General features: G+C 41.1%; 1 protein-coding gene across 2 annotated transcripts in view; it reads right to left on the minus strand.

The window, feature by feature from the left end:
- The window catches only part of tmem132e (transmembrane protein 132E), a 442995-nt gene that overhangs the window by 17361 nt on the left and 398593 nt on the right, over positions 1–27041 (minus strand). For both annotated transcript variants that reach the window (XM_085289808.1, XM_085289807.1), the window contains exons 6-7: positions 21183–21388; positions 9147–9426 (exon numbers count right to left, since the gene is read on the minus strand). In XM_085289808.1, coding sequence (XP_085145934.1) covers positions 9147–9426; positions 21183–21388 — 486 coding nt within the window. The remainder of the gene's footprint in view (positions 1–9146; positions 9427–21182; positions 21389–27041) is intronic.

The raw sequence follows: 27041 nt of genomic DNA on the forward strand, positions 1-27041 counted from the left end.
TATCGTCTGAAGCTGAAAATAGCTCAATTGCAGGAGAGGATGGTTTTTGGTACTCAAGTTAATTGAATCTGTCAGCTTTAAATCTATAAATAATTGGCATAAACACGAGCAGCAGATTCTTCCGTCTAGTCTTTTAAAAAATTATATTGCCAGAATCCCAAGTGTCCCAGGAAAAAGACGTCTGTAATGTGTCTCAAAATAATTATCCAGAATGTCAAATGAGAAAAACTGAGGACTTCTCTAGTCAGGTTTATTATTTATTCCAGGGACAATGATGCAATCTGGTGATTTCAAAATAATGAGGGTGAGAACAGCTGAGAACTTTTGGTACTTCTGGAGGAAAATGAAGCTTCTGCTTTTGACACATTAAAAATGAAAACCCAGGAGAAAGATTTGTCCCTGGCTGTTAGCCGTTTCTGATGTTTGTCATGTATTCCTGAGTGCATTTGCTTATCAAGTGCAGCAAACTGTCTCTCGTTCTCGTTCAGATTGGCTCATTTTCCTTTACCGCAGTTACTGATTTCCCATGTTTCCAACGCTGGCTGTGGAAAAGCCCCACAGAAGGCTCTGCTACATGTTACATTCGATGTGTGTGTAAACACAGAAAGAGCGCTGCTGATTGTGAAAACAAGGAGGGAAAAAAAGCTTGTTTACTGGTAGTGAAGTTCACTAGTTTGGTTTGTTGTCGTGATGACATTTTCTAATTATCACCAGAAGCACATCGAGGAGGCATGAATAGAAATCATGATCCCCCGCCAATCAACAGCTGAACGAGGGAACATGTAACACATTTTATTTTTTATGTATCAAATTTTATACAGAGTAGCAAAAAAGTCTTTACCCATTTGACATACTGGTAACATTTACATGTTTCAGATCATCAGATTTTAATATTAGACAAACGTAACCCGAGTTAATAGAAAATGCAGTTTTTAAAATGCTAATTTCATTTCTTAAGGAAAACAAGCTATTTAATATAAGAAAGTAACTGCCCTCTACACCTAATAACTGGTTGTGCCAACCTTGGCAGCAAGAACAGCAATGAAACATTTAAACTGCAATCACTCGTCTCTGCAGAATTTCTTTAATTCAGCCACATTAGGGGGTTTTGAAGAATGAACAGCCTGTTTGAGGTCACGCCAACACTTTTCAATCTGATTTAAGTCCAGACTTTGACTACGCTACTCTAAAACCTTCATTTTGTTTTGGTGAAACATTCAGAGCTGGACTTGTTTGTGTGTTTCGGATCATTGTCCTGCTCCATAATTCAAGTAAGCTTGAGCTTCAGGATATGAACTGATGGCTGGAAATTCTCATTCAGGATCTTTTGATAGAAAGCAGAATTCATGGTAATTAAGCCAAAAATCAGAATCAGTGTTTATTCTTCCAAAAAGTTCAGCTTTTGTCTTGTCAGTCTTTTTGGACAAATGTCAGTCAAGCCTTTCTATTTGTTCACCTGGAAACTCTTCCATGGATGCCAGAACCTTGATCGAGGAAAGATAGGATGTTTCAAAAAATTTGGTCAACCACAATTAATTCATAATTCAACGAAACGGGTAATTACCTGCCAGGAGGTTTGGATAGCTTTCTTTCTTCTTTGTTTCTCCCCCCCCCTTTTTTTTTTTTACCTTATATGATGAAATCATCACTCCAAACTGTGGTTTTTCTTTCCTTGGATTATCTTTGACTAATATTAACATTTGTTCTACAGTTTAAAACATGTAAAGAAATCGGGAAGGGAGGAAATGCTTTTTCATGACCCTGTACATGTAGTTCTTGGTGACCATTGAAATAAACATTCATTTTTGCCATTCATTAACACTACAGTGAGACTATAGAACACAGTTTCAGGCCGACCGCCTATAAAATGACTGCGAGGGTGTGCAGCGAACTTGTGAGCTGGTCTTTGAAAAGGTTGCTTTGAAGACAGGAACCAGGTGTGGGAACACTGCACAATGCAACTTTGGTGCATCACGACAGCAATAAAATGGCAGTGAGATAGACTTTGTCTGCTATCAGTTTAAGGACTGACTAAGGTCGACTTACATGCAATCTGTTTGTGATCACAAATCTGTGACCATCTGCATACACTGAAAACTCACCTTAATTACTTACGGTGCTGTTGCGGCCCTATTTTTACTCCAGCATAAGCGAGCCATTGAAGGCTTAAAATAACTGCCTGATTTGTGGCAAGGACTTGGCAGCACTAAACTAAAAAAAAAAAAAAAAGCCAAAAATTGCAGCCTAAAAGGCACAGCAGTAACAACTTTAACCGTAATTTATTCAGTTGTTTTAACCTGATGATAGGATTAAAGGAAGAGTTGGGACTATGTTTACTGGTTTTAAAATTTTCCATAACTCAAGCGTGAGTTCCTGACTCCAGACTAAGATAACAGAACAACCAACCTCCCCTAAACCCAAGGCTAAAAATATTTCCGATCTCCCAGTGATTTGTCAGAACACATTTGGCAGAATATGAACTGGATTCAGTGTGGCGATAACCTGAGTCGCTAGTGTAGCTCAGGGGTGGGTAAGATCTTTTTTTTTCCCTTCAGAAGGTCATACTGACTTAAAGTAAGTGAAGGGAACACAGTGGACCAGTGAATTGAAACATGACTCACACTGAGCTGAGCTGTGCTAAACTGGCAAACAATTTGCTTTACAATAGACAATCCGCAAGTCCTGAAGGATAGCTTTGATAACAAAGATAACTTTGTTTAAAAATGTCGACTTTTTATGATCTGTAACAGGTTATAGTTGATGCGCCCCAAGACGTTAAACACCCTGTGTTGGAATCTTTTTAAATAGCGCTGTAGACCCACTGAGGTTGCTCGTGCACATATAAACTCAATATACACATAACTGTAAAGCTCCTTTTCCACCCCTCTCTGTAATAGTCGTGACTTTAAGCACCCACCATCAAGCCAAGGCAGGCAGCAATCATTTTAAATACTCTACATATGGTATGTCCTTGCCATTGTGATCAATTCTTTATATGCTTCCACAACAGAGTGAATATTTTATCCACAATTTGCATCTCCTGCCGTGGTTCATATAAAATCTAACCGATCAGGAACAAAAAAAAGAGCCTGAGAAACTGCAGAAAATGCCAATCCTTTTCACCTCGAGAATACTTTCTCCCTTGCTGACAGTGGGCGATAATTATTGTATGAAAAGCCAGAACCTCCCACCAGAAAGTAAACAGAGCTATTTTGACTATATTTAACAAGCAGGGACAAGCATTGATTCATAGCTGCGCCGAGAAATGAATGATGATGTCTTTCATCTGCGTTTTTCTCTGCCATAGAGGACAGGTCAGCTGTGGTTATGCAGCTCATTCTGGCCCAGCTCCCAGCTGGATTTGTCATCGGTGCTGCGGGCAGGGGAAGTGAAGCAGGAAAGCAGTCACACTTTACATGTTCTTAAACTGGAAGCTGCTCTGTCGATCTGCGAGGCTTTACACTGTTTCGCTGATGCTTAGAGCAAACAGAAGATCAATGGTGAGCCCAAGCAGCAAAATGACGCTGACCAAAAAAAAGCCCCCCCATACTAGTGCATATTACTTGCATCCCACCATCTTGTCCTTAATACACCTCTGCACTTTTCTCCTCAAATCGTGTGCTCAATAAATCATACTTTGGGATGTAGGATGCTACATAATATCCAGTGGGATATTTATTCATGCTAGGTGTAGTTTTTATGGGTATCCCAGTGTCAGCTGCAGCACAGACACATCTGAAAACAAGTCACCTTTCAGGCAATAAAGCATCCTCCCACCCCTCCAGAAAACTACACATCAGTCTGGAGAGAAAAGGGACCTTGAGAAAGGATTATCAATAGACTTTTTTTTTGTGAAGTGAAAGCTAAATCCTGTTTCATCAAAGGTTTCGATGCAGGGATCTGCAAGGCAATTTAAACCTCCTGGACTTCCATTATCCTTTATTACCCCAGAAGAAACCCTCGCTGGCTGAAAGTCAGAGTTGCACTGTAGAAGTACGTCTGAATCATGCAGGCTGAGCTGCAGTAGGAGCATGCCGCTACCACTAATTGAGACACTATATGCACACAGTATGCATAAAAATAATTTCTGAGACTAGTGGGGAATCTTATCAAACAGAATGTGACATTATACTATGAACCCCGCATACTGAAAGCGCTTTACATTTTCTAAAAGTCAAACAGCTTTTCTTTTTTTTTCTCTCTTGCTGCCACTTGGGACCTCCAAAGAGTGAGGATGTAGTTTTATCTTTGTTTTTATAGAATATACAGAGAGCTCCAACCAGCTGGAAATTTACTGGTACTGTAAATAGAAAAAGTGAAAAAAAAAAAGTAGTATTATTTATTATTTTTCTGCAGCAAATAGATTTTCTATTTTGGAGAAGTAAACACTGCATAATTAATACACTTCAGCACATTCACAGTTCACCTCGAACCCAGTTGTTGTACCTAGCTGTTGTAGAACACATGCGAGGCGGCGATGGTTAAAAACATCACATAACTCGAATCACGAAAACTTCTGATGCGATTTAATATTCAGAGCGCGCAATAAGCTGAAGCCAGGTTTTTAGTTTTTGTGGACTCGCACGACAGGCCAATTTAGTCTGGCTGCACTCTGACTTCTCCCAGCTCTCGCCTTCATCTCGCAGACATGGGCATTTTTCATTATGCCTTCCATCGGGGTAATTAACACCGACGAGATGTTTTTCCCTCTTTATGCTTGTTTGCACAAAACATAAAGTGTTTCTCTTCCAAGAGGATGAACTGATGAAATACAAATGTAATACCTCTTGAAGCGCTGTGGAAAAAAGTTAAACATGACCTCTCTGCTTGCAACTTTCACTGTCATGTAAACTTTCGGGCAATTACACAGCTTCCCACACTCTCAGTAAGTGGGTACAACAGCTGCGGAATAAACCTCTGCTCCTCCTCGTCCTCCTCCTGCGAGGCAAGGGTTCCCTCGGCGGCTACAGAGCTTCGCAGCAGAGCGGTCTGCCCAGTGTCCCTGATAGTCACACAAGTAAAATTACCTTCTCGGGGGGCATCTTCAATTTTATTGGACGGATTAAAGCACACAGATAAGAGATGGGAGGGGGAAATGACACATGACAAATGTCCTAAGTCACAAGACGTTGCTCTTGTGCATCTCACGTCTCGGGATTGATGCTGGGACTAATAATACATTTCCGTATAATCACGCCCTCGTGTATGCATTTTCAGCAACGGGTTTGTAAGCAGGTTTGCTTTCATGTGATACGGGTGCCGATATTCCTGCATATTTCAGCAGTTCTTGAACCGTCGAACACTTTAATGCATGTTTGATCCTTTCCCCTGTGGAGCTCCGCTAAATTATTTACATCCATCTACTTTTCACTAAAGATGTGATTGCATTTGAAGACTGTGATAAACACAGAAAGATGAATTAATTGTATAGATCTGTGCAACTCCAGCTGGATTCTTTGACAATGAATGCCACCATTTGCCCAGCAAATCCATTTAATTTGTCTGTGAAACTTTTCACATTGTTAAGGTGCGCTAATATTTATATATTTTAAATACTGATTAAAATTCCTGTAGATTAGACTCAATTTTATTTCTAGTTTGCCGTCTGTCGCCGGGTGATTGCGTGTTTGCACATATTAAATGAATAATGCGCTGAATACTGTCCAAGTCTGGCTTTTGACTTTAGGAAGCAGCTATTGTTCAGTAATCCTCTGGATTAAACCCCCTCCCCAACGGCTCCCAACAGGTTTAGCGGATATTCATTGAAAGTCATCGTTTTGATTGTTGATCTCGGAACGTAAAGATAACATTTACACAAAAAACAGCATCTGTTACATTTATGGTTGAACCTCTTGAAGGGCAGGGTTTTTTTCCCTTTTCCCTGTCCTAGCAGAGACCTGTCAGATGTAACACAGAAGGGCTTAATTCATGCAATAATCAGCAACTGCCAGCACAAAAAGCCTGAAATCAAATGACTGTCTGAAATACTGCACTAAATGGTGAAGAGCTGTTTCCTCTCTTTATTCCTATTCATGAGCTGGTGAACAATTTGAATCAGCCTCATAAGGCTCAAAGATAATTTGAGCCTCTGACAGACTGAAAAATTCAGCAAGAGGACCATTGTTGAGATATATGCAGTTCATTTTCAGAAAGTCTTCTTACTAAAACATGCTCTGATCTCTAAACTTCTTTGTAGTTTCAGTTTTGTAAGCCGTCGGTCTGTCTTACTGAACAGCTGGTGCCCAGACATCTAATCTCTGTTTCCTCCAAGTTGCTTTAACGTTGCACTTTTCCATTAAGTTGCCTTCCACTTTGCAGTTGTTCATTAACACCTACGGGGACTGAGCTGCAGGGGCAGAAGGCGGACTCTCGAAGCAGCTGGAGTTTTAATTTTGTCTGAGTGCTTACTGATCATTTGACTTAATAATAATATTGATGAAGAGCTAACGTCCCGCTTGGAGCTTAAACTTACAGCAAAGTAAATGGGGAATAACGTCCACCCTGGTGATGTCAGAGGAGCGGCTCTAAATGTCTAAACCGGTCTTTTCCATTAGTCTTGTTGGCTTTGAAATGGTTGCTTGGAAAACAGGGACCAGGTTGCCTTTAAATCAACTTTGGTGCATCAATATGGCGAGAAAATGGAATCCGTTTGCTACTACTTCGTGAGTAAATGGGGTCAAGTCAGAATTGACTGTGATAAATCGCAGAAAATCGCTAATTTCTTGTCATCTACATGCACAGAAATGATCAGTGCTCATTGTTTATAAGGCGCAGACCTTTTAACTGTTCCTGGATCAGATCTGTGCTTGCATTCCTATTCTGCCCGCTGATCTGAGGTCAATTAAAACTGTGCCGACATTCAAAAAGATTCATAAAATCCTCCACAAACAGTGACGTCGTCACTACAGGACGGCAGTTTAACTGCAAAATGATATAGACCAGGGTTAGGCAACTCCAGGCCTCGAGTGCCGGTGTCCTGCAGGTTTTAGATGTGTCCTTCATCCAACACAGCTGATTCAAATTACGAAAGGTCCACCTCAACATGTCTTTAACTTCTTCAGAGGCCTGGTAATGACCTAATCATGTGATTCAGCTGTGTTGTCTCACGGTGAGGACACTTGCACTCGAGGCCTGGAGTTACCCACCCCTGATATAGACATTGGGCAACCTTGCTTTTATATGAGAATATAACCAGATGGGTCAAGATCTCGATTGCAGAGCAATGTGTTGCTCATCAAACCGACTCAGACTAACTTCAACATGCTGGCATTCTGTCTACATGTATAAATTAAACAGCAAACATGCATTAGTCTAAGGAGCTTGGGAAAAAAAGCGTCTAGATTTCTTTACGTTCCGAGATGCTTCTTCAGTTCTAAGAGCAATGGGTGGGGTGTCCCAGATTTTTTAAGTCCTGTGGGAGTGTCCCAAAGAGGGCCGTGGTCCTCTTACTGTTCTTCTGCCTAATCACACGTGCCAAGGTGCGAAAATGGGTGTGGGTCACAATTAAGTAAACCTAGCCCCACGCTATCATGTGATTTACTAAGCCTGCATTAGAACACTATTGTTCGGTGGCTGGTTGCCTCCCACCAGTTGGCAACCACTGTGAAGTGGTTACCTTCTAGTTGGAAGAAGGTTGCTGTCCTATTTTTATTTGCTAGTGTGACAGAACCCTGGGAAAACAATGCCTTGATTTGTCTCCATGATTCCTGGATGAATGATCACGGAATCTGGTGCCGACATGGCGGTGCCACTGTTTTTTTCCAGCGGTGACACAAATCTGACTTCTTAAAAATGTGTTAGAAATAGCTGCAAACAGCATTTCCATTGGTGTCAGTAGTATTTAGTGTATACTGATGATCACAAAATACTGCCATGTGTGCTTTAAGTGCAGCTTTAGAGCTGCCAGCAAAGCTCTGACGTCTTGTTGACTTCTGGACATTTGCTGAATGATACCATCCTGGATTCAGTACTATTCTTTTTAAAACTTTCAAAATGAATGATGGCACGGTCTCTTAAAACTTAATTTATTTATTTAGTACAATTGCTTTGAGTCAATGTGGCAAGTTACATCTGGTGGTAAATTGATATATAATTATTCATACCCATCAACAGATTACAAATGATCTACTGCTCATTTAAAATGATGGAATGGCAACTCATATCTTCTCTCCCTATTTCACCACCATCAGATGCATCCATTAGGCAACTATTCTTTCCCCTGACAGGCGGAAACTGTGATCTTTCATGGTGAGCAAAACTCTCACCAACCGTTACTTCTCTCTGTCCCCATAAATGACCAGTGAAGCAATCGTAAATCACAGCCCAGGAGTAATAACTTGTGCCGCTTTCTTTATAAGGACTTCTGAACCTGTCTCGGTTGACGCATTTACATGCACTTTATGTCAAGCAGCTCTTTTGCTTGAGAGAAGCGGACATCAACAGCATCATACGCTTACAGACAGACTGATGGGCTTTTGTTTCACAATCGACAACAAGTGAAAAGGAAAAAGGGTAAAAAGTGGCATGATTGTGAAAGGGCTGGAGGCTATAAACTTCAAGGATAAATCTTGTTTATGACAACCTCAGCGTTATGTTCCATGTTATTAAACCGCAGTCAAATTTATTGCTGAGATTTAGGGAACACGGCATGATGAAAAAGAAGCAATCAAACCGACAAACAAGGGTTTTGAGGGAAGAAGTGAAAACAAAGATGAGCTGCGAAATTACCCCCGAATTGTATGCAGCAACCCACCATCACTGCTTATCGTCTGTCTTCTGGGTGTAACTATCAATCACAGCTTCTTTAGTTGTGCATGCACTGAGTTTACCTTAATAATGCGGGATTATTACAGGCATTACTGGTCTGTTTTTCCTGTTCTGATTTGGTTGGCACTGTGCAATGTTAGTAGATTAACCAGCAACGATGGCCTCAGCTATGGACATGAGGCCTAGCATTATCCTTTAATCAAAGTGCTAAGAGTCTTCAAAAGAACCGCCCTTCTGCTCGCTGGCGTAAGAGTACTGTAAAGAGTAATGTGCTTTGTTCCTCATCTTTTAAGCTAACGCATGCATCATCTGTCATTTACAAGGCTCCTAACTGTTCCCTGTTGATTAATGTGAATCTCTGGGTGTCTAAAGGAGTTTACCTTCAGCACAGTGGATCCCAGCTCCAGGCCCACCAGGACCGTCCTGTCCACCAACTCCGCAATCCTGGGATCAGCCACCTTCAGGGAGTCCTGCACCAGGTCTGTGACATCCACCTGCCAGTCGGGTCCCAGCATGGTGATAACCTGGTCAGTGCCCTCTGTGGAGGTGGTGTGGAACTGTGTGAGCACCTTGACCAGGGCCCGCTGGTACTGCAGGGTGCAGCCTCGACTCACCCGGCGATCGTCGTCTTCGTCGTCCGCGTCGCTGTCTCTAGTGCTCCTTGGAAAGAGAGGAACAAGTACAGGGTTAAACTAAAGCTGTATCGGACTGAGCAGTAGGGCTAAGAATCCAGAACACGGGACATTAGAGGGGTATAAAGTATGAGCTGAGTATGAGTATTGTCAGTCTGAGTCTTCAAACCTTCCCCACTCTTTATTCAGATCCCCATCATTTGTTACGGCAGAAACAACCGTTTTTCCTGCGGTCACAGATTAAACAAAAAAGTACAAAGAAAAATAACCCACACAATAGAAATCAAGCGGTTCGAATGACACCACAAACAATCACACACAAAAATTACAAATACACTGAATTTGTAAATGGCATGAAAGCAATATTTAAGCCCCTATAGACAATCAATCAAGTGTACCTTCACAGGATTCCCTTTCTAAAAAAGGAAGCTGCAAACTTATTTATCAACGTTCACAGCACACAATTTATTGCTAATTGCACTAAATTCAGATTTTTGCTTTTACGCTTAATATCGTGCCCGTTATTTCTGCCTGAAGGAGACACCGCAGCACATCCAAGGAAGCATTACACATTTATTGATTCATGTCAATTTATTTGGAATTCCACAGGAAACGGTGTTAAAGCCTTACATTACCAAGCTACCAAATTCTGAATTTGCTCAGTTAACCTAGAACAAGTCACGCAACACCAAAGGTAACAAAACGTCTTGCAACTCTTCAGTTTTTGGTATCAGGTTCTTTTCTACTGTGGCTTCTGTGGCAGGACTTCCACATCGCTAAAGAATCAAGAGAACGGAGGGACGACAACATTAACTTTGGACCCTTTTCTGAACATAATGAGCACTTGGATGGAAGTCTGGCTTGGAAAGTCTTAACAGTGGTCCATTTTCATTTTGATGTTTCGAATTGGTTTGATTGTTTTTCAGTGTATTTGTGTCGATATGCTTCAATTTTGAGTTGAATAAATCTTTTTAAAGGAAACCGTTATAATTTCAGGACCATAGACAGCGCACAAGGTTTTCATTTCACTCATTATTGAAGCCTGTTTGAATTATAATGACTCTGTCTGCCATACTGCCTCCGTAATGTCTAACCTATATTTATATGCTTTTTCAATTACAATGAACGAGCTACACCTGCCCTATTAGTTGAATATCATGTCTTAGTTTGAGACCTTGGTTCTTTTGTAAATCACCCTCTCACACACTATTTTGCACGTTTTGTAAATCCAGACCTATCTGTCACTCTAGTGTCACTTTTCAACATGCAGGCTAGTCTGCAGAGTTCAGTCTGTTCTTCCTTGACTTCAGTAATTCAGGTTGAAGTGTCAAAATTTAGGCTAAGGTGGAATATGAGCATCGGTGGTTGTCTGTCTCTACCTGTTAGCCCTGTGACAGATTGGTGGCCTGTGCAGGTTGTGCCCAGCCTCTAACGGCTGCGACTGGCTCCAGACCCTGAACTGAATAAATGAAAGAAGATGGATGGGTGGATGGATGGAGCCTCTTTCACACTGGGAGTAAGAAAGGGCAGAAGTTTAAGGTAGTTGTGGAGTTTGAGAATGTTATGGAAGCCCGGTACCCTTGTTCTGGCCAAATAAGCTGCCAAAAAGATGAAGAGCATCAGAAAAAAAAACCCACGAGACTAAACCATCACCAATCATAACTTGTCACTTCTTCAAACTGAGCATCTGCTCACTGCTAAGTTATGCTCAGTCCTGTGTCATGATGCTATGTCTCAATTTCTGCCTTTTGTTCTTAAGGGGTCTGCTCGTCTCATAATTTGACACAACTCCGATGACAAACTCAGCACCACTCCGTACAAATCCATCACATTATCTGTTCTGACGCAGTGGCGATGAGTAAAAAGTCCTCGGAGCCAGCAGGGAAGGAATGATAAGCACCACGGAGCAGAGTTTTGGACCGATGCCCTTTTTATTTCACAGGAGCCCTGGGCAGTGAGGTTAAGCATGCCAGGTGCATCCCCCACTGAGTGCAATCTGCTCTACAACAAGATGTATGAGTTACCCAACTTCCCACAGCAGGCTTGACAATCTGCCAGTTTACGCTTAAAAAGCACTCCTCTGCTTAATCTTTGCTTCGCCTTAACTATCTGAAGATTTAAGATTCAGGAGAGGCTTTGGCCCGTCAGCCAATGACAAAGTATATAACCTGTCCATTAATTTAAGGAATGGGTTTGATTACCAGGCTAAGCGCTTCTATCCAGAGGTCTCATAAACACTTTGAATTGACTACTTTAACATCAAAATGCATTATATTGTACTGTAACACATCTACCTCAAGACCTGTCCCACTTGCTGGGTGTGATTATTCATTCATCTCAGCGCGCTTCCTCTCCACAGCACATCACTTCAGCACTGGCAGGTTATATGATGTTTAGAAACAAAAGGGCCCCCCATTAGGCTCTCATGGGTCATTGGACATGTCTGCATGAAGTTGTTCATCCAAGCAACTATAACTTCACCTCATGAACTTCTCTTACTTTGATTAAGCTTGGGTCATGGATTTATCACTTTAGTGACTATGGTCGGTTGAATTTATGGCTTTGAAATGAATGAAAATAATAGGCGCTATCACAGTTAATGTGCCCGAGCAGCTATGAATTCTTGTACTTCAGAGGTAAAAGCGACAGAGATTTCTGGAGAATGATAACATTAGTATATGTAAAACTATATGTGTACTCTCCAGGGAATTACAAAAACAGTTTAGTTTAAAGCTTAAACTATTACAAACTGCAATAATCTGGTTTCACTGTAGCCATTTCAGATTGAGCCAACTTTGTTCTGATTGGCTGGCACCCTCCTGGCGTGGGCTTGAAATGACCATATTAAGGACATCCTTCTCTGACTAACGTCATCCAAGAATAGAAAAAGCGTTTGAAAACAGCTTAAGTTTCTGCCATGTTTTCTATAAGCATCCATCAGTACAACATTAGAACAGTATGTCTACGCTCACCGGCTCATCACGTGCACGTTTTCAAAGGCTTGCTAACGTAAACATCTAATCATCCAAGCATGTTAGAACAACTTCATGCCTTTAGGCATGTAGACATTGTCAAGATGAGCTGTTGAAGTTCCAACTGTGAATCAGAACGGGGAAGAAAGGTGTGCATGATGTGCTGGTCTGAGTATTTCAGAAACTGATAATCTGTGGAGATTTTCTCACCTAACCATCTCTAGGGTTTACTGAGAATAGTTTGACAAACAGAAACTATCCAATGAGAAGCAGTTCTTTGGTCTTCCTGATGTTGGAGGAGATTGGCAGAAGAGGATTTCTGAATACACAACATTACGAACCTTCAAGCAGATGGGCTAAAGAACACAGCAGAAGATTGGAAAAATGTTGTCTGGTCTGACGACTCGATTTCAGCCAAAATCTCACAGACTATTTTAAGCGTCATGAAGAATTATTATAAATAATCGTGAAAAATGTAATTACTCTCTAAATTTACCCAAAACATTTTTAGGACAAGGTTTCATTATCAGTTGATTTCTGCGAACTTCCCAGAAATGGAAGTAGAAATAGAAAAATCCTTTATAAAACATCTTCTGTGGCTCAGAAGGAGCTTTGTGAAGCCTAAGAAAACAAGCACTGAAGATGTTCTCTTCATTAATAACATAGTCAGCAAAGTAAATGGACTTTAAGAGAAGGAAGAAGGTGCTAACAAAAGGATGCTAATGGGTTACGAAAAATCCTGTGCTTTTGGAGATCGACTCATACAATCCACACAAGGTCCAAATGTGTCAGTCTTTGCTTTGCCAATTTTAAATATTCCTTTTAGTACTGTCCTTCAAGTCCCCTAAATGTATTAAAAAACAACCTTGTAAAGTTTCAGGAAAGCTAAAATCAAAACAGCACGCTCGATCAAAGCAAAGGTCTTCTGTTTTCTATCACTTTTAAAAGCAACTTCATGCAAAAAGACGCTGAACTGAAAAACTGGAACATAGAAACAATCTCAGTGCATTGGATACTGATGGTGCAGCTTCAGGACATGTAGTTTTCTGCTGCTGTTAGTCAGTAAGCGAGTTAACTCCACAGCAGACACTGAGACTCCACTCTCAGTTACTTATTCATTTAAAGGCAGAGAAAAACCCAATGAGACAATAAAACTTACTCCGTCTCTGTCAAGGAGTTTCTCAACTCTTAGGTCAGGTCAGTGAAAGTTTACCTTCCCAAGTCTGTACCTGAAAATAAGGTTGATATTTTTTCCCCCTCAGAAGAATATTGTCTGTTCTTATTAGAGTCACTGATACAATCGTACAAGCTGCAGCTTCGGTGCACACGGGCTGCTCGCCCGATTACACTTTCTTTCCTTTTTTAGAGCATGTTGCTGGATAATGCAGCCAGTGAGCAATTCTGCTGCACTGTGGCAGAGGCCCACTGCAGGCCAAGAGACCTCGCTGTGTGTGAAGGTTCAGAATGTGTCACTTTGCGGAAGCGAAGGACTCTGGGATGGAGAGACTGCAACAGAAAGGAAAATGAGAGTTAAGGAGGCGAGGGAAGGAGTGCAGGGAGGTTTAGAGGTTTGTGTAAAGGAGCGTCAGCAAGAGAAAGAGGAAAATAAGCGATAAGAGTGAGCGATAGTTGGACTGAGAGGAGTTATTGAAAAGACTAATAATAGAGATTATCATCATGATCTGGTCTTACTGTTTGAGATGCCTAACAAGCAACAGTACCGCAGCAAGCCTTTGTAAACACCATCTAATTCATTATGGCAGCATTTCATTATGAATGTAAACAAACAAGACCAAGGTCAGGACAAACAGCCTTCAACCTGATATCCTTTGTTAGCGCTGGCATTAGTCAAGAACAAGATGAGTTCTTGTAAATCCTGTTGATGTCTGTCTAGTCGCTTTCAATAAAGCCTGCTAGTTCTGCTGCAGATAGTTATTGGCACTGGTTTTGTTTTGTTTGTGGCAGGTGTCCAGGTTGCTTTATAGAAAGTCACGGTGATGTTTCAAAGTCTTGTCATTCAAGGTTAAAGCAAATCCCAAGTTTGAAATTTTGGTTTCAAGTCGGAATGCAACTGTGTGGTTTCTTCAATTTAAAACGTGGGAAAAAGCAAATAGCAACATTTCCACGATGACACAGTGTCTTCCTCTTCTTCTCCTCCTCCTTCTTTCAGCTGTGTCCTTTAGGGGTCGCCACAGCAGATAACCTGCCTCCCGATTATCTGTCTTCTATCACACCAACCCTCTGCATGTCCTCCTTCACTACATCCATGAACCTCGTCTGTGGTCTTTCTCTGTTCCATCTGCCTGGCAGCTCCATCTTCAATAACCTTTATCCAATACATTCATTGTCCCTCCTCTGCACATCCAAACCACTTCAACCTTTTCTCTCTAACGTTGTCTCTAAACAGCTCAACCTGAGCTGCCCCTCTAATGTACTCAGGTGACTGAGTACTCTTAAAGATGGTTTGTCACCCCCAATTTGAGGCATTGGTGTGGTCAAAATGCTAAAATCAATCTTGTTTTGCTTTTTTTCAGGGGTTTTTTAGGCTCAAGAGACAAATTTTTGTTAAACTATCAGCTGCGTCTTGCAAAATCATTTAGCAAACTACATCCACAGACTGTATGGATGCAATGCACCAGTGCCTCTTTTCCTCCAGTACCTACTTGGCTCAGCTCCACCTGACTCTACTTGGTTTCAGTCGTTTTCCATTACAGTAGAGTATCACCTCAATGTGGATGGAATCGTTACAGCAAAACAGCCAGAAAGTCCCGTAAAATCATTTGTATGGGACATAAACACAACACAATGTGGCGATGGTGTACCTGATGCTCGCTAAATGGCCTTGTGTCACACTCGCAGTAAAGAAGAGAGACAAAGAAAGGTTGTGGACACTCTGGACACTCACAGTGTTGGTTTTGATGCCATTTCCCTTGTTGCTGGGTTTCAAAAATCGTGCATTTGATTCTCATGAATGAGTCACTTCTATGACTCATCCAGTGACATCACTTCCTGGCCAACTGGTGGGATGCAGTCTGTTTACATCACATTTTTGGCTTGACTCACCTCAGCTGGCCAATTAGGTACTAAAAGTACCTGGTAGCAGGTACTGTCACCAAATGGAAAACCCTAAAAACTAGGGGTGCAACGATATTCGTATCGATATTGAACCGTTCGATACAGTGCTTTCGGTTCGGTACGCATATGTATCGAACAATACAAAATTTGTAATTTATTTTATCAACTTTCCTTCTGACGATGCTGTCTGTGTTGAGCGCTCAGTGAATCTGCGTTCGACTACTCCGCCTAGGGCCGACAGTGCAGCCTAGGCGGAGTAGTCGAACGCAGATTCACTGAGCGCTCAACACAGACAGCATCGTCAGAAGGAAGAGCGCAGGGCAAGCTAGCGAGACAGAAGTTAAGCTCCCCTTACAACATGGACCTCCCCCATGGACCACCCTCTTTCAGATCTGGCGTTTGGAATTATTTTGGTTTTCATGTGACGTATGACCCTGAAGGTAAGCGAGTCATGGACTAAAGTAAAACAGTATGTTGGATGTGCCATGCAATGCTCAATTACATGGGTGGGAACTAGTGTGTTAGCGCAGTTAGCTCGTTAACGTGTTGGCCGTCTAGCCCCATGCACGGGGCGATCGGCGGTAGCTCGTTAACGGAGATTTGCCGTGTTGTGGCGTTAAGGTCATTTCAACGAGATTAACCTGAAAGCACTAGTGGGAACACAACGAATATGACTGCACATTTACGCCGACATCATCCTAGTGCAAAGACAAGTGGAAGCAGAAAAAAAACAAGCAAGCATGCTACTAACTTTAGCAGAGTCATTTAGACAGCTGTTTAATATGCTGCTGACAATATAGCCCAGAAGAAGCGGATAGTATAGCTTTTATTTTGGAAAGAGACATTTCTCTGTAATAAACTCTCTTTTCCAAAGATGAGTGATTCCTCAATCAGATACAGGGCTCGCAATATCGCTAGCCCGACGTCCCGGGGCTAGCGATTTTTCCAGTCGGGGTACCAAAATCTATCTCTGCCCTGCCCGTCGGGCTATTGTAGGAAGGAAAAATATATGTCAATGCTTTTGCATTCTTTCGGAAATGTAGCTGGGTAATTATGTCATTGGCATCGGTGAGCCACTGTCAATATGTGACATATTGAAATCGCGTTTGAATTTGCGGTTGTTTTTTTGCTTTCACTTTGCAATCGTGCGAACTGTGTATAGAGAGCGACAGCACTGATCTGTGAGTGATGATAATTTGTGCACCAATTCCTCTGACATCGTCTTATTAATCGTTAGCTTACTATGCAAACATGACAAGTGAAATCTCCCGCAGCAAGCTTAAACATGTGAGAGGTTGATCACGCAGAGAATCGCTGAGCTTATGTGAGTGAGTGTGTAAAAGCATTTCAGTTCTGCTGAGCCAAATAAGACAGGTCAGGGTGAAGAAGTGACAGCCAAAGAAAAGCTTACCACAAAACGGAAAAGTTATGACAAATCAGACTATAAGGCAAAAAGAAAGTGCAGCTTTATGGTTTCATGGACAAAAGAATTTCTGTGGCTGCAATATGACGAGCTAAATAACCAGGGCTGCACATAAGTGGTCCGCAGGTGCGCATTCGCTGTCAAAATAAAAAACACGCACAAGGGTTAGGGTTAAATTTAAAAACTGTACTTTTGAGTTAAAATATATATTTATAATTTTAATAAATGACAAATTAAAAAGGCATGAACATTTTTTTGTATCGAAAAAATATCGAACCGTGACACCAAAGTATCGAACCGAACCGAACCGTGAATTTTGTGTATCGTTGCACCCCTACTAAAAACCTAGTCGAGTAGTGGAAAAAAGGCACAAGAAACCTGCTAATTGCTGAACCGTAACACTAAATTAAAACACAAGAAAAGCCTATACATATCTAGCCATAACAGCACAAACATCGAGAGGTCCACTAGACACAAAACAGTTCCTACACGGCTCTCTTCAAGGGGAAATTAACTAAAGAGACCTCTGGAGCCAGACTGAAGTAGTTATCAGAGGAAATGCAATTTTTGGCACCTCCACATTGGCTTCATTTCTCTCAGGGCTTAAAATCTCTCGTCTGCATAACCTGATGTTTTCGAAAGAGATGTTTGACATTTAACGTGAGGAATGTCTGAAACCCCCATGCGGCTGTATGTGAGCTTTCCATGTGTACAACGAGATAAACATGGGCCTTTTTTAAGGGTTTTTTAGCAGCTTTTCTAGCTTTAATCCATTATGATTCACAGATAGATGCTTCATAGACACTCTGGGATGATACATGTGAAGTACAGCATCAAGATATGCAAACACGGGCAGATATAGATGCGGTGAAGCAGCATTTCGTTTCAAGGTGTGGGTACCACGTAATTACAGCATATTTCATGATTAAATATTCAGTCATTGCTGCTGGGAGAGCTGATATGGATATGCATCAGACGACAGGAAAAAGCCCAATATGCTCCGTAGCAAACATGAAAAGATGTGTTCAATCTCAACAATAGAAATATGACTGAAAACACAGACTCCTGTGGGGAGGCCATTCTAGTGTGTATTAACAGCTTCAGCAGTCCGTATGTGGCACCATCAAGAAAGATGCAAGCCGCCTTTGTCTGCGGTTTCCTGATGTGGCACAGGACTACAGGAAAAAGTAAAGAATGAAAGTAAATCCAAATGACAGCATGCAAAAAAGGAACAGCGAAATGAATTCCTCTGGCCTAGCTGTGTGGCAATCACAGCAACCGCAAATGGCTCGCAAGGGGTCTTTGATGACTGTTTTTATGAAGTCAGAGGGGAAGTTATATGCATAGAAAATGGGCTGGAAGAATTGTAGAGATGCACGCTTAAGAGAAACCGACTGCTAAAGCCGTAGCCATTTGCTTGAACCAACTATTGCATCTATTGAAATTCACAAAGGCGATAATGGGAGTTACGTCACATAAGATTGCTGGCTCGGTGAGGCGTGCTGGACAAATGGCAAAAACGCCATTGGAACGTAACACACAACACTGATAAAAGCACAAACACAGCATTTGTACTATTATAGACTGGACCTACAACAAATAAATGAATAAATGGTGCTAAGGGGGGCATTTAAGACACATTTTGCATGTCAAAATAAGATACCTTCCATAGCGCATTTGAAATATAAGGCTATGCAAGGTGTTTTTCAAGTCCTCTAAATCATCTGAAATACCTTCATTCTTCAAACAACCCCATAAGCATGCCATTTGTATTCAGCTTTGGTAGAAATGGAATTGGTCTACAGTGATGTACTCCGGCAGCAACGACAGCAGCCACCCGTGCGAGTGTTAATGCTCCCATTAAACATTTGTTGTGAAGTTGTGGGCTCGTTTGCTACTGCTTCTTGCATGATATAAGCGCTGCAATATTGTAAATGAGCCTTGGTTCCTTTACTAGGTCCGCATTCTTCACAGAGGTCTCGATTCCAAAACCCTCAATCTCCAGCTGGTGCCGTGTCAAGCGTCATATTTTTAAGGTTTGCAGGCATCAGTTTAGTTTTTCATAGCCTGCTGGATCCTTTCTGCTGACACAATTTTTGATAACACTGACACAAGGGCAATTGGCCTGAACACCCTACAATTCTTGATTGAGTGCAGGTGACCATATCACAGTACTTTAGTCACAGGTATTTGGAGGAAAAGTACACAGGTGTGAAGGAGTTTCTTGGAAATATAATAACAACTGTTTAACTCTAACCATCATTTTGGGCCATGAGTAGAAGCCCAAATGACTCCCACAGACTGTCCAAAAACATCATTATCTACCTGGAAGTACAAGAAATATTTGGAGCAAAAAATGTTTCTGTGTTCTTAACTCAAAGACAAATTAAGCCTCTGTCTCGGACCTGTTGTGAAAAATGGGTTCAGATGGGTCTGACACATACATGACAAACCTTAGTGGATCAGTTTGCACTTGAAAGCTTCTTTTTGTAAGGTACACGTCTGCTGTGTAACTGAGCCAGAGCACCTAATTGGGCCAAAACAGGCAACTACCCGTAAAATAACAGCATAACAGAAATGGAGGCTGGACAGCTTTTTAGTTTCTAATGTGTGAGACTGCAGGGTACCATGCACTTTGGATAATGAGTCTTCATGTAATCATGTACAAAAATAAGATATTTTCAAAATAGATTTTTCTCCACTGAATATTTTCCTGCTCTATTCTTTTTTTTTTTTTTTCCATAGGGTTTAGTTTAGAACAGAAAAGACAGCAACGAGGTGTTAAATTACTCCCTTCAAACATACTATTATATGTAACGTTCAATTCTTCACAGCTTGCGTCAATGCAGAAAAAACTTTAAACCAAAGGAAAACTGCTGTTATCCACATCTTAGATCTTATTTTTGTGGACACCATTATACATTTTCCAGACTCTTTGTACTGTAAACACTCATAGCAATTAAACAGATTAAGTACAAGTTAATCTATTTAACCTAATCCATTTAATTAAACGTCCATACTATAGATTGCACTAGCCGCTGTAGCACTCAGATCTGGCACATCAGAGAAATTGTGGTTTTGCAGTAGCAAATTATAGACGTTAACATGCATTTATTCTCGTGCTTACCCTGTCTTACTGAGTTGTGGTGCTTTTGTTCCATTATGTTCACAGTTCAGTTGAGCAGTTTGTGTTTAATTTACCTTCATGTGAAAGAGCATGAGCGGTGGTGGCTGCTGTTGTAGTATAAAGAGTGCAGTGAAAGTTTCAGCTGTAATGTTTATGCATCATGACATAATAAAAAAAATCCTCTGGTCCTTAGCAGGTCTTTAAATGATTTAGATAAACTTCACATCATATTTTGTTGTGCCACTACCATCACCCTTACAGCTTCTATAGGAATTAAAATTTGAAGTAACAGCTTGATTAGCTGTTGTTTCAGCAAGTGAAAGCACCTCAAAGTTTGTGCACTTTGGTCTTGAGGATTCAGATGTGTGTTAAACACTATCCCACAACTTCCCAAGAGTGGCTCCCAGAAACCTTACCCCAAGGTTAGACCATGCAATCAGACTCTACAGGCCTCATTCAGCATGTTAAATTTTAAAGTTTTAAACGGTAAAATTAGAAAAAGACTGAACAAGCATGATTTCTATCATGTCCTAAAATGACACTTTCTTTTTTTTATACAACTATACAGAAGAAACAACAATGTGCTTCTCATTGGAAAAGAGCAAAATCTTTGAAGCCTGTCTGGCTGAAGTTTCATAAAGGGAACGACAAAACCCTGAAATACACTCGTCACGGCTATGATTTGTTCTGGGTCTGCAGTGGCGGCAGGAGATGATCGCATCCATTCAAAACAGAGGTTGAGTCTCCACCAGATGTACCACAACACATCCCAGAAGTGGATCTCTGTGCACCTTAAAATAGCAACGGGTCTAATTTTCACAAAAGCTGCACAGAGCAGGTAAAGAAGGCCCTTTTCAAAGCACACTCTACTTCTGATATGCTACCGGTGTCATTTGAAACCACACAAAGGATGCAGGAAAAATGGATGAATATGTTCTTTTGACCTACCAATTATAAAAGGATGGATTTGTGTGAATAGTGGGAACACTGTAAAATTGCTATAATGACACAACACAGCAAAATATAAACACACAGATACGTTCTAAACAACCAAAACATGTGTGAGCAACAATATAGAGCGTACAAAGAAACTATTCCTATCTATTGAATACTGTGATGTTATCGTAGAGAACTGTGATGTCTCCAACATTGCATGTTATCTGTTTTAGGGTGGACTTGAGGCTCACCTGCGGTCGGGCAGAATGGGGACCCTCCAGCCTTTGATGAAGCTCAGATTGTTGTCAGAAAGTTCAACCTGCAGGGGAAGTTTGGGAACCCAGACGGTCAGCTCCAGCGGCGCGCTCAGGTGCTCATAGCTGAAGATGACCCTGGCATTCATGGAGCCCCGTGTCTCCTTCCCATTGACGAACACGTAGTCACAATTCATGGACACCTGGGACAGATCACGGTCAGAAGTCAGAGACTATCTATATGTTAATGGTCACGTCGGTGGCAGAGAGTCTAAGCGATGTGTGATGATAAACAGCTCGGTATGGATGAAGGTGTCACTACCACAATTCATGCTTGAGCATTTCAAGGTTGATGCCTCCAGCAGAGCAAATACACAGCTGTGCATTTGACTGTGATGTGAAAGTTCATCTCACATCTTTGCTTTCATTTTTCTCAAACTGTTTTGTCCAAGCAAAATGACAAGAAAAACAGGTTTGACTTGCGGTATACACACAGTTTTAACTTTGAGGATTTGATTTAAAGATACCTTTCACTGCTTATAACCTTTAACCTAATACCATGAGTAGATAAAATTGTTTCAGGAGATCTTTGGAGGAAATGACAGGCTTAACAGTCAATTTCCAGATGATGGATTTTCAGGATTATCCAGGAACTGCCTTATATTAAAGAAATAGTTCTAATGAAAACTCTTTAGTGAGTCTGTGGATTATGAATATCGCAATAAAACCCCCATTTCTCACAAGATATGTGACGACTGACATTTTTAAACATGATATTTTAATGCTTTAACTCTATTGCATATAGATATCACAAAATCCTCACTGACTAGACGGTGTTGGGGTTACAAAAGAAACGGTTTTGTCACAGTGCACAGAACAGTGTTTCTATTCAGAGGCTCCAGAGTTTGCAAATCTTCACCCCATCTAACCAGGCATCAGCAGATTTTGCCATGCTTGTGCTGTGTTCACACTACTTGGGCAAAAGGTGACGGGTTATGAAGCTTTTTCCAGTGGAAACCTGCTATGTGAAGCAACAACCTGACACTTGTCGCTGTGTGATGCTCGAAAAGCTTTTTTCATTGCTGCAATAATGGGGTGAAGCATCAACCATCACATGCTTCAGTGTTCTCACATATAACACACATAAAGAGCCCAGGGATGGTTGGAGAGGGTAGTTGCGTCAGCGTAGGTGGCCGTGCTCGGCTTACTCTTTTTTGTATGTTTTTACAAGCAGTGTGAATATAGCACGAGGCAGAAGTATGAAACCAATCAATCAAAATCAGCGGTAACTTTAGCGCGACGTTTACATTTTCGGATTTTCGGTGTCTGAAGCTTTTTAAGTATCCATTCGTTTGTCTTAGTTCTACTGGCCGAGAATCTTGTTAAAATAAACTAGAGGAACACTAAAAAAACTGCAACTGTGTAACAGCCATGCAGCTTCTAATGAACTTTTTAAAATATATCGGGATGTATAAACAATGACCAGAATGTTTAAAATGTTGGTACGCAGCAGACCAGACGAGAGCTTCTTAGATTACATCAGACTGAAGCTCTGCAGTTTCCGATCCTGACGGCACATTGCTGTGGACAAGTGTTGTAAACAAAATGCTTTTCTCTAATCTAATTTGCATCTTTCATGCAGTCATATTAGTGCTTCTAAGTAACCCAGCGCTAAGCGCGCTCAGTGCAAATCGTGCATTCGAGCCACGTCCCAACCCCGCCACCTCTCTTGCCCATTCCCATCGTAATGATCTATGAACAATTATACAGACACACAATATGCCAAGAAAAGCTTTTAGGCAAGCACATTATTTATATAATAAGAGTGCTGACAGCAATGTGACATTTTACATGAACTTTAGTTCATAACACCTTTGGGCACATAGATAAATATATTCACACATTTCAGCTTTCACGAGACACTCTTATTATGGGATATCATTTGTGGCGCAGCAATGACACCGAGTATGAATTCAATATGTGGACACTTCTAAATTTAAGTCTTTGCAAATGCCATTTTTAACTTGAAACCATTCTTTAGGTTTTCCGTCCAGTCAAAAATCTCCCGCTCCATTTGAATTATCATAAATACTTGTCCGCTTCGAACACTAAATTATTAACTGCAATGGATCTGGAGGGCTTTGCTTTTGGGCTTCCACTGAAGATTTATCTAGTGTTGGGAGGTAGCTGGCATTGTAATCAGAGGATCTAATCTCCCGCAAATGGAGGTCGGGCTGGCCAGTCTTCTCAGGGCTGGGGATTCATCATAACTGGGAGGAGGTCTGGGTAATATAATTCCCCACATGCAGACAGGCCAGAGATGGAGGAGGGGTGGGTGCTGGAAGGACTTCTTAAGATGACAGTCTTTCCCTCTGGTTCAGTTAATGCAATTTTGCAGGTTCTGACCTTATGGGCTACCACCGAATTCATTTTATTGCCATGTCTGTTGATGTGTAGCCTTATCTGGATGAACTGAGTTACCGAAAAAAAAAAGAAAAAGAAAAAATTAGTAAGTCAACACAATAACCCCGGTCACCTTTGATTAATCACAGCATGGCTTTCTTCGTGTAGCGTTGAGAATATCTGCCTGACACGTATTCCGTTATACCCTCGAGTCACGGACAGACAAACGGCCACACGCGCACACAAACACGCTCGAGCTGCAGCACTGCTTCAGCTCCTGCAGCTATTGCTGCTGATAAACTTGGCTGGCTAATTGCAAGTCAAAAGCTGTTAGCAACTCTGGGTATCAGTGGCCCTGTGGGGGCTTGCTGAGGAGGGCTTTCACACACTGAGCCACCACATGCCGTCACAGCGCTGCTAATGCGCTGTGGCATCTTCCATGGTGCCAGCAGATTGCCTGGGTGGAGACAGATCATCGGGACAAGTGCAAGTGCTGCATTTGGTCGTGCGCTGGTCACGAGAGCGCACACAGAGACCGACTGCGTCAATACAGGCGAAGACACCTACGATCCTTTCATGCTTTTATTCCATAACATTAACTCAATTAATATACCTAACTGTTCCACTATAGGCAGCGGCATCTGCCCTTGGGGTGAGCAATGCTCTAATGCCACTGTAATGTGACAGCTCCCCCGGGGGTCACTAATGTTGCAAAGTCCTCTGTTCACCCACATTCTGCGTTGACAGCAGTTTAAAACATTTGTTTAGGAAATCCATTGTGAAACTTGAGCCATAATTTTGATGCATCTCGGGCATTCAGACATCTAATGTAGATTTACTGCCATTACGGCATCAGCCCATTATTTACATGGGACCCTGTCAAGGGGTACTTTAGCTATTTAGCACTGAACTGCCACAAATTTGGAGGGAGAAGAGAGACACAAAGCAGCAGAGGTCTGCGGTACCAAGACTTTTAAGCCTTGGTGGTTAAAAATCTGAATTCTGCCTCTCTCGTAACGCAGCTCGACTGCATTTTTCACCCCCCCCAGCCTCATAGATACCACAAACATTTTAGCACCCATTTGTAACACAAGCTTCGCATTGAAATGTATTAATGTCCAGCTAAAAGCAACGATAACGTGATCCTCACTGCAGTTATTTGATCTGATTTGTAAAATCTCCTCTGAAGCCACAGAAAATGCTCACAAACATTCACAGTCTGAGGAGCAACGAGTGAAAGAACCTCTGGTGGCCCGGCTGACGAGTGCAGACTGATTAAACCTGATTTTAGTCTGCGATGGTCATGGGTGCTGATTATTAGTGGGTATAACATAAAGACACAAAGATTTGAAAATGTTATTGTGATTGCAGCACCTGCAGCCACACAACTGTGAAGTTGTGAAGCCCCCATGCATGTGTTTATTTTATAAATGTATTTTACTTGTTACAATATATTAGTTGTATTTGTAGCACGCACAGCTAGCTAGCTGCAGAATGGGTCGTACCAAATGCAGGTCTCTCATGGGGGGTAGATTAGTTAAATAATTTATCTTAAATGTTGTATATTTTCTTTGACTTGCAAGTTACCTATTTGCTTAGTCTTGTGTTGATTATTATTAATTTGACGTGACTATTAAACTAAGTGTTGGTTGTGCTTCTTTGCTGTTAGATGACTTGTTCGTATTTGCATTCCCCTGTTCTGATCAGCCAATTATTAAAGTCGCCTCCTTTTCTTGTGTTAAATCAGTTTTATTTTGTTTAACAGTTGGTTCAGAGCTATCTTAAGTTATTAATCGGGCATTTCTTTCTTAAACCTCCTGTATTGTTAGTTCATTTTGTATATTTTTGCATTTTTGGGTAAATAAAACTCACCCCCACCCCTAATTAGCTCAGTATTGAACATGGCATTAGTGAGAGCAACAACATGTAATTATGTTTAAAAAATAGCAACAGTATCAACATCAATCTTAAACTTTTTTATGTTTACTCATTATGACAAAGGGGGTGAGAACACCTTTTGTCCAGAGTTAAAACCTTGATATTTTCAGTGAACATTTTTGTTTTGATTTAGCCATATCTCATATGTATTCTGTAGTAGGCAAACATGTACCATCCCAGGTTTATTTACGTTTTGCACTTTTACAGACTATGTAATGTAACATCTTGGTTTAAGTCAATTCTGACAAGTTTGTTAAGTTAACATGTTCTTTATTTAAAATGTTAATTTGTCTAGCTTGAACTCACCTTACCTACCTGTGTTCCAGGATCAAAAGGAGGAAATGTAGCTTCACTTCCTGTATTTATAGTTTCCTGGTTAGTCTGAGGTCACAGGAAGAGACCAGGTGAAGAAGGGGGAGAATCCTTGTAATTTAATAAAGTTGATTTTAGAGTGTGTTTATGTAGAAATTGATTTATTGTTGTAATATGTATCGATTACACTGTAGATTTTTATTGCTAGGGAAGAGTAGCAGTATACGTTTGAGTAGGGAAATGTTTGTCTTACCTATGTAATGGAGTAGTACAGGGGTGAGATTGTTTGGTTAAGTGGACTATTTAAGCTGATGAACGCAGGTGTTCGAGGAGGAAGGATCAGGTCAGTGTAGCTGTGTGCATGTGACCTTAATTTCCGTTGATTTAAGTTCAGTTATGTTTATTTGAACTGATTAATAATGGAGTTGAGTTTCTTATTTATTTTTGTAAATATTGCTTGGTCACAAAAATGATGAATAAATCACTCGCTACACTGGACAGCATCTGTCTCCTGCCCTTCTTTAGCTGCTTAGGTCAAGTCCTATCACACTCATTATTTGATGGATGGACAGATCAACAGATATTTTGGTTTTAGAAAGGTTGCAGTCCCCCCTCGACTTTTATGTTGGTGGTGCTCAAAAGATGCAAGCTTCAATTAAACCACGCAACTTCTGATTTGATTGAAGTTTATCAGACAAAGACACACATAGCAAAGAATGAGTTGCTCTGGTTGGGAAATGTTGCCGTCCTGAAGACCTTCACACATTTCTCCTGTGTGGATTGCATTTTCAAAAAGAAACCCCAATCACGCCAGATTTTATTTTGAAATTTAAATGTTCACTAAATGACTCCACAGGACTTTCTGCCAAATTGAGGTTCCGTTTAGGAATAATGCATGTATTAAATTAGCACCGAAATCAAATTTGACATATGGCTAGGATTACTGGAATTGTGTCTTGTAGCTGCAATGAAGTTTGTCTCTGTGTGATGAATGTTTCCTGGCTTCAAGAGCAGTGCAAACACTGAGTTCATTTAGCTCTGTTAGCTAAATGAGCCAGTCCCCATTATCCTGTTGTTGGCAGGATTGATGGTGTTGAGTGTGAAGATGATCTGTTGTTCTGGAAACTTTGGGGCCTTTTGTTTGGATGTAATAAAATATCCACATTCTTTTTTTTAATATATTTTTCATAATGCAAGAAGTAA

The sequence above is a fragment of the Mchenga conophoros genome, linkage group LG10, assembly GCF_057382185.1.
Source record: "Mchenga conophoros isolate Kocher_MC1m ecotype Shallow Benthic linkage group LG10, M_conophoros_male_GT1.1, whole genome shotgun sequence".
In the NCBI taxonomy this organism is placed as follows: domain Eukaryota; kingdom Metazoa; phylum Chordata; class Actinopteri; order Cichliformes; family Cichlidae; genus Mchenga; species Mchenga conophoros.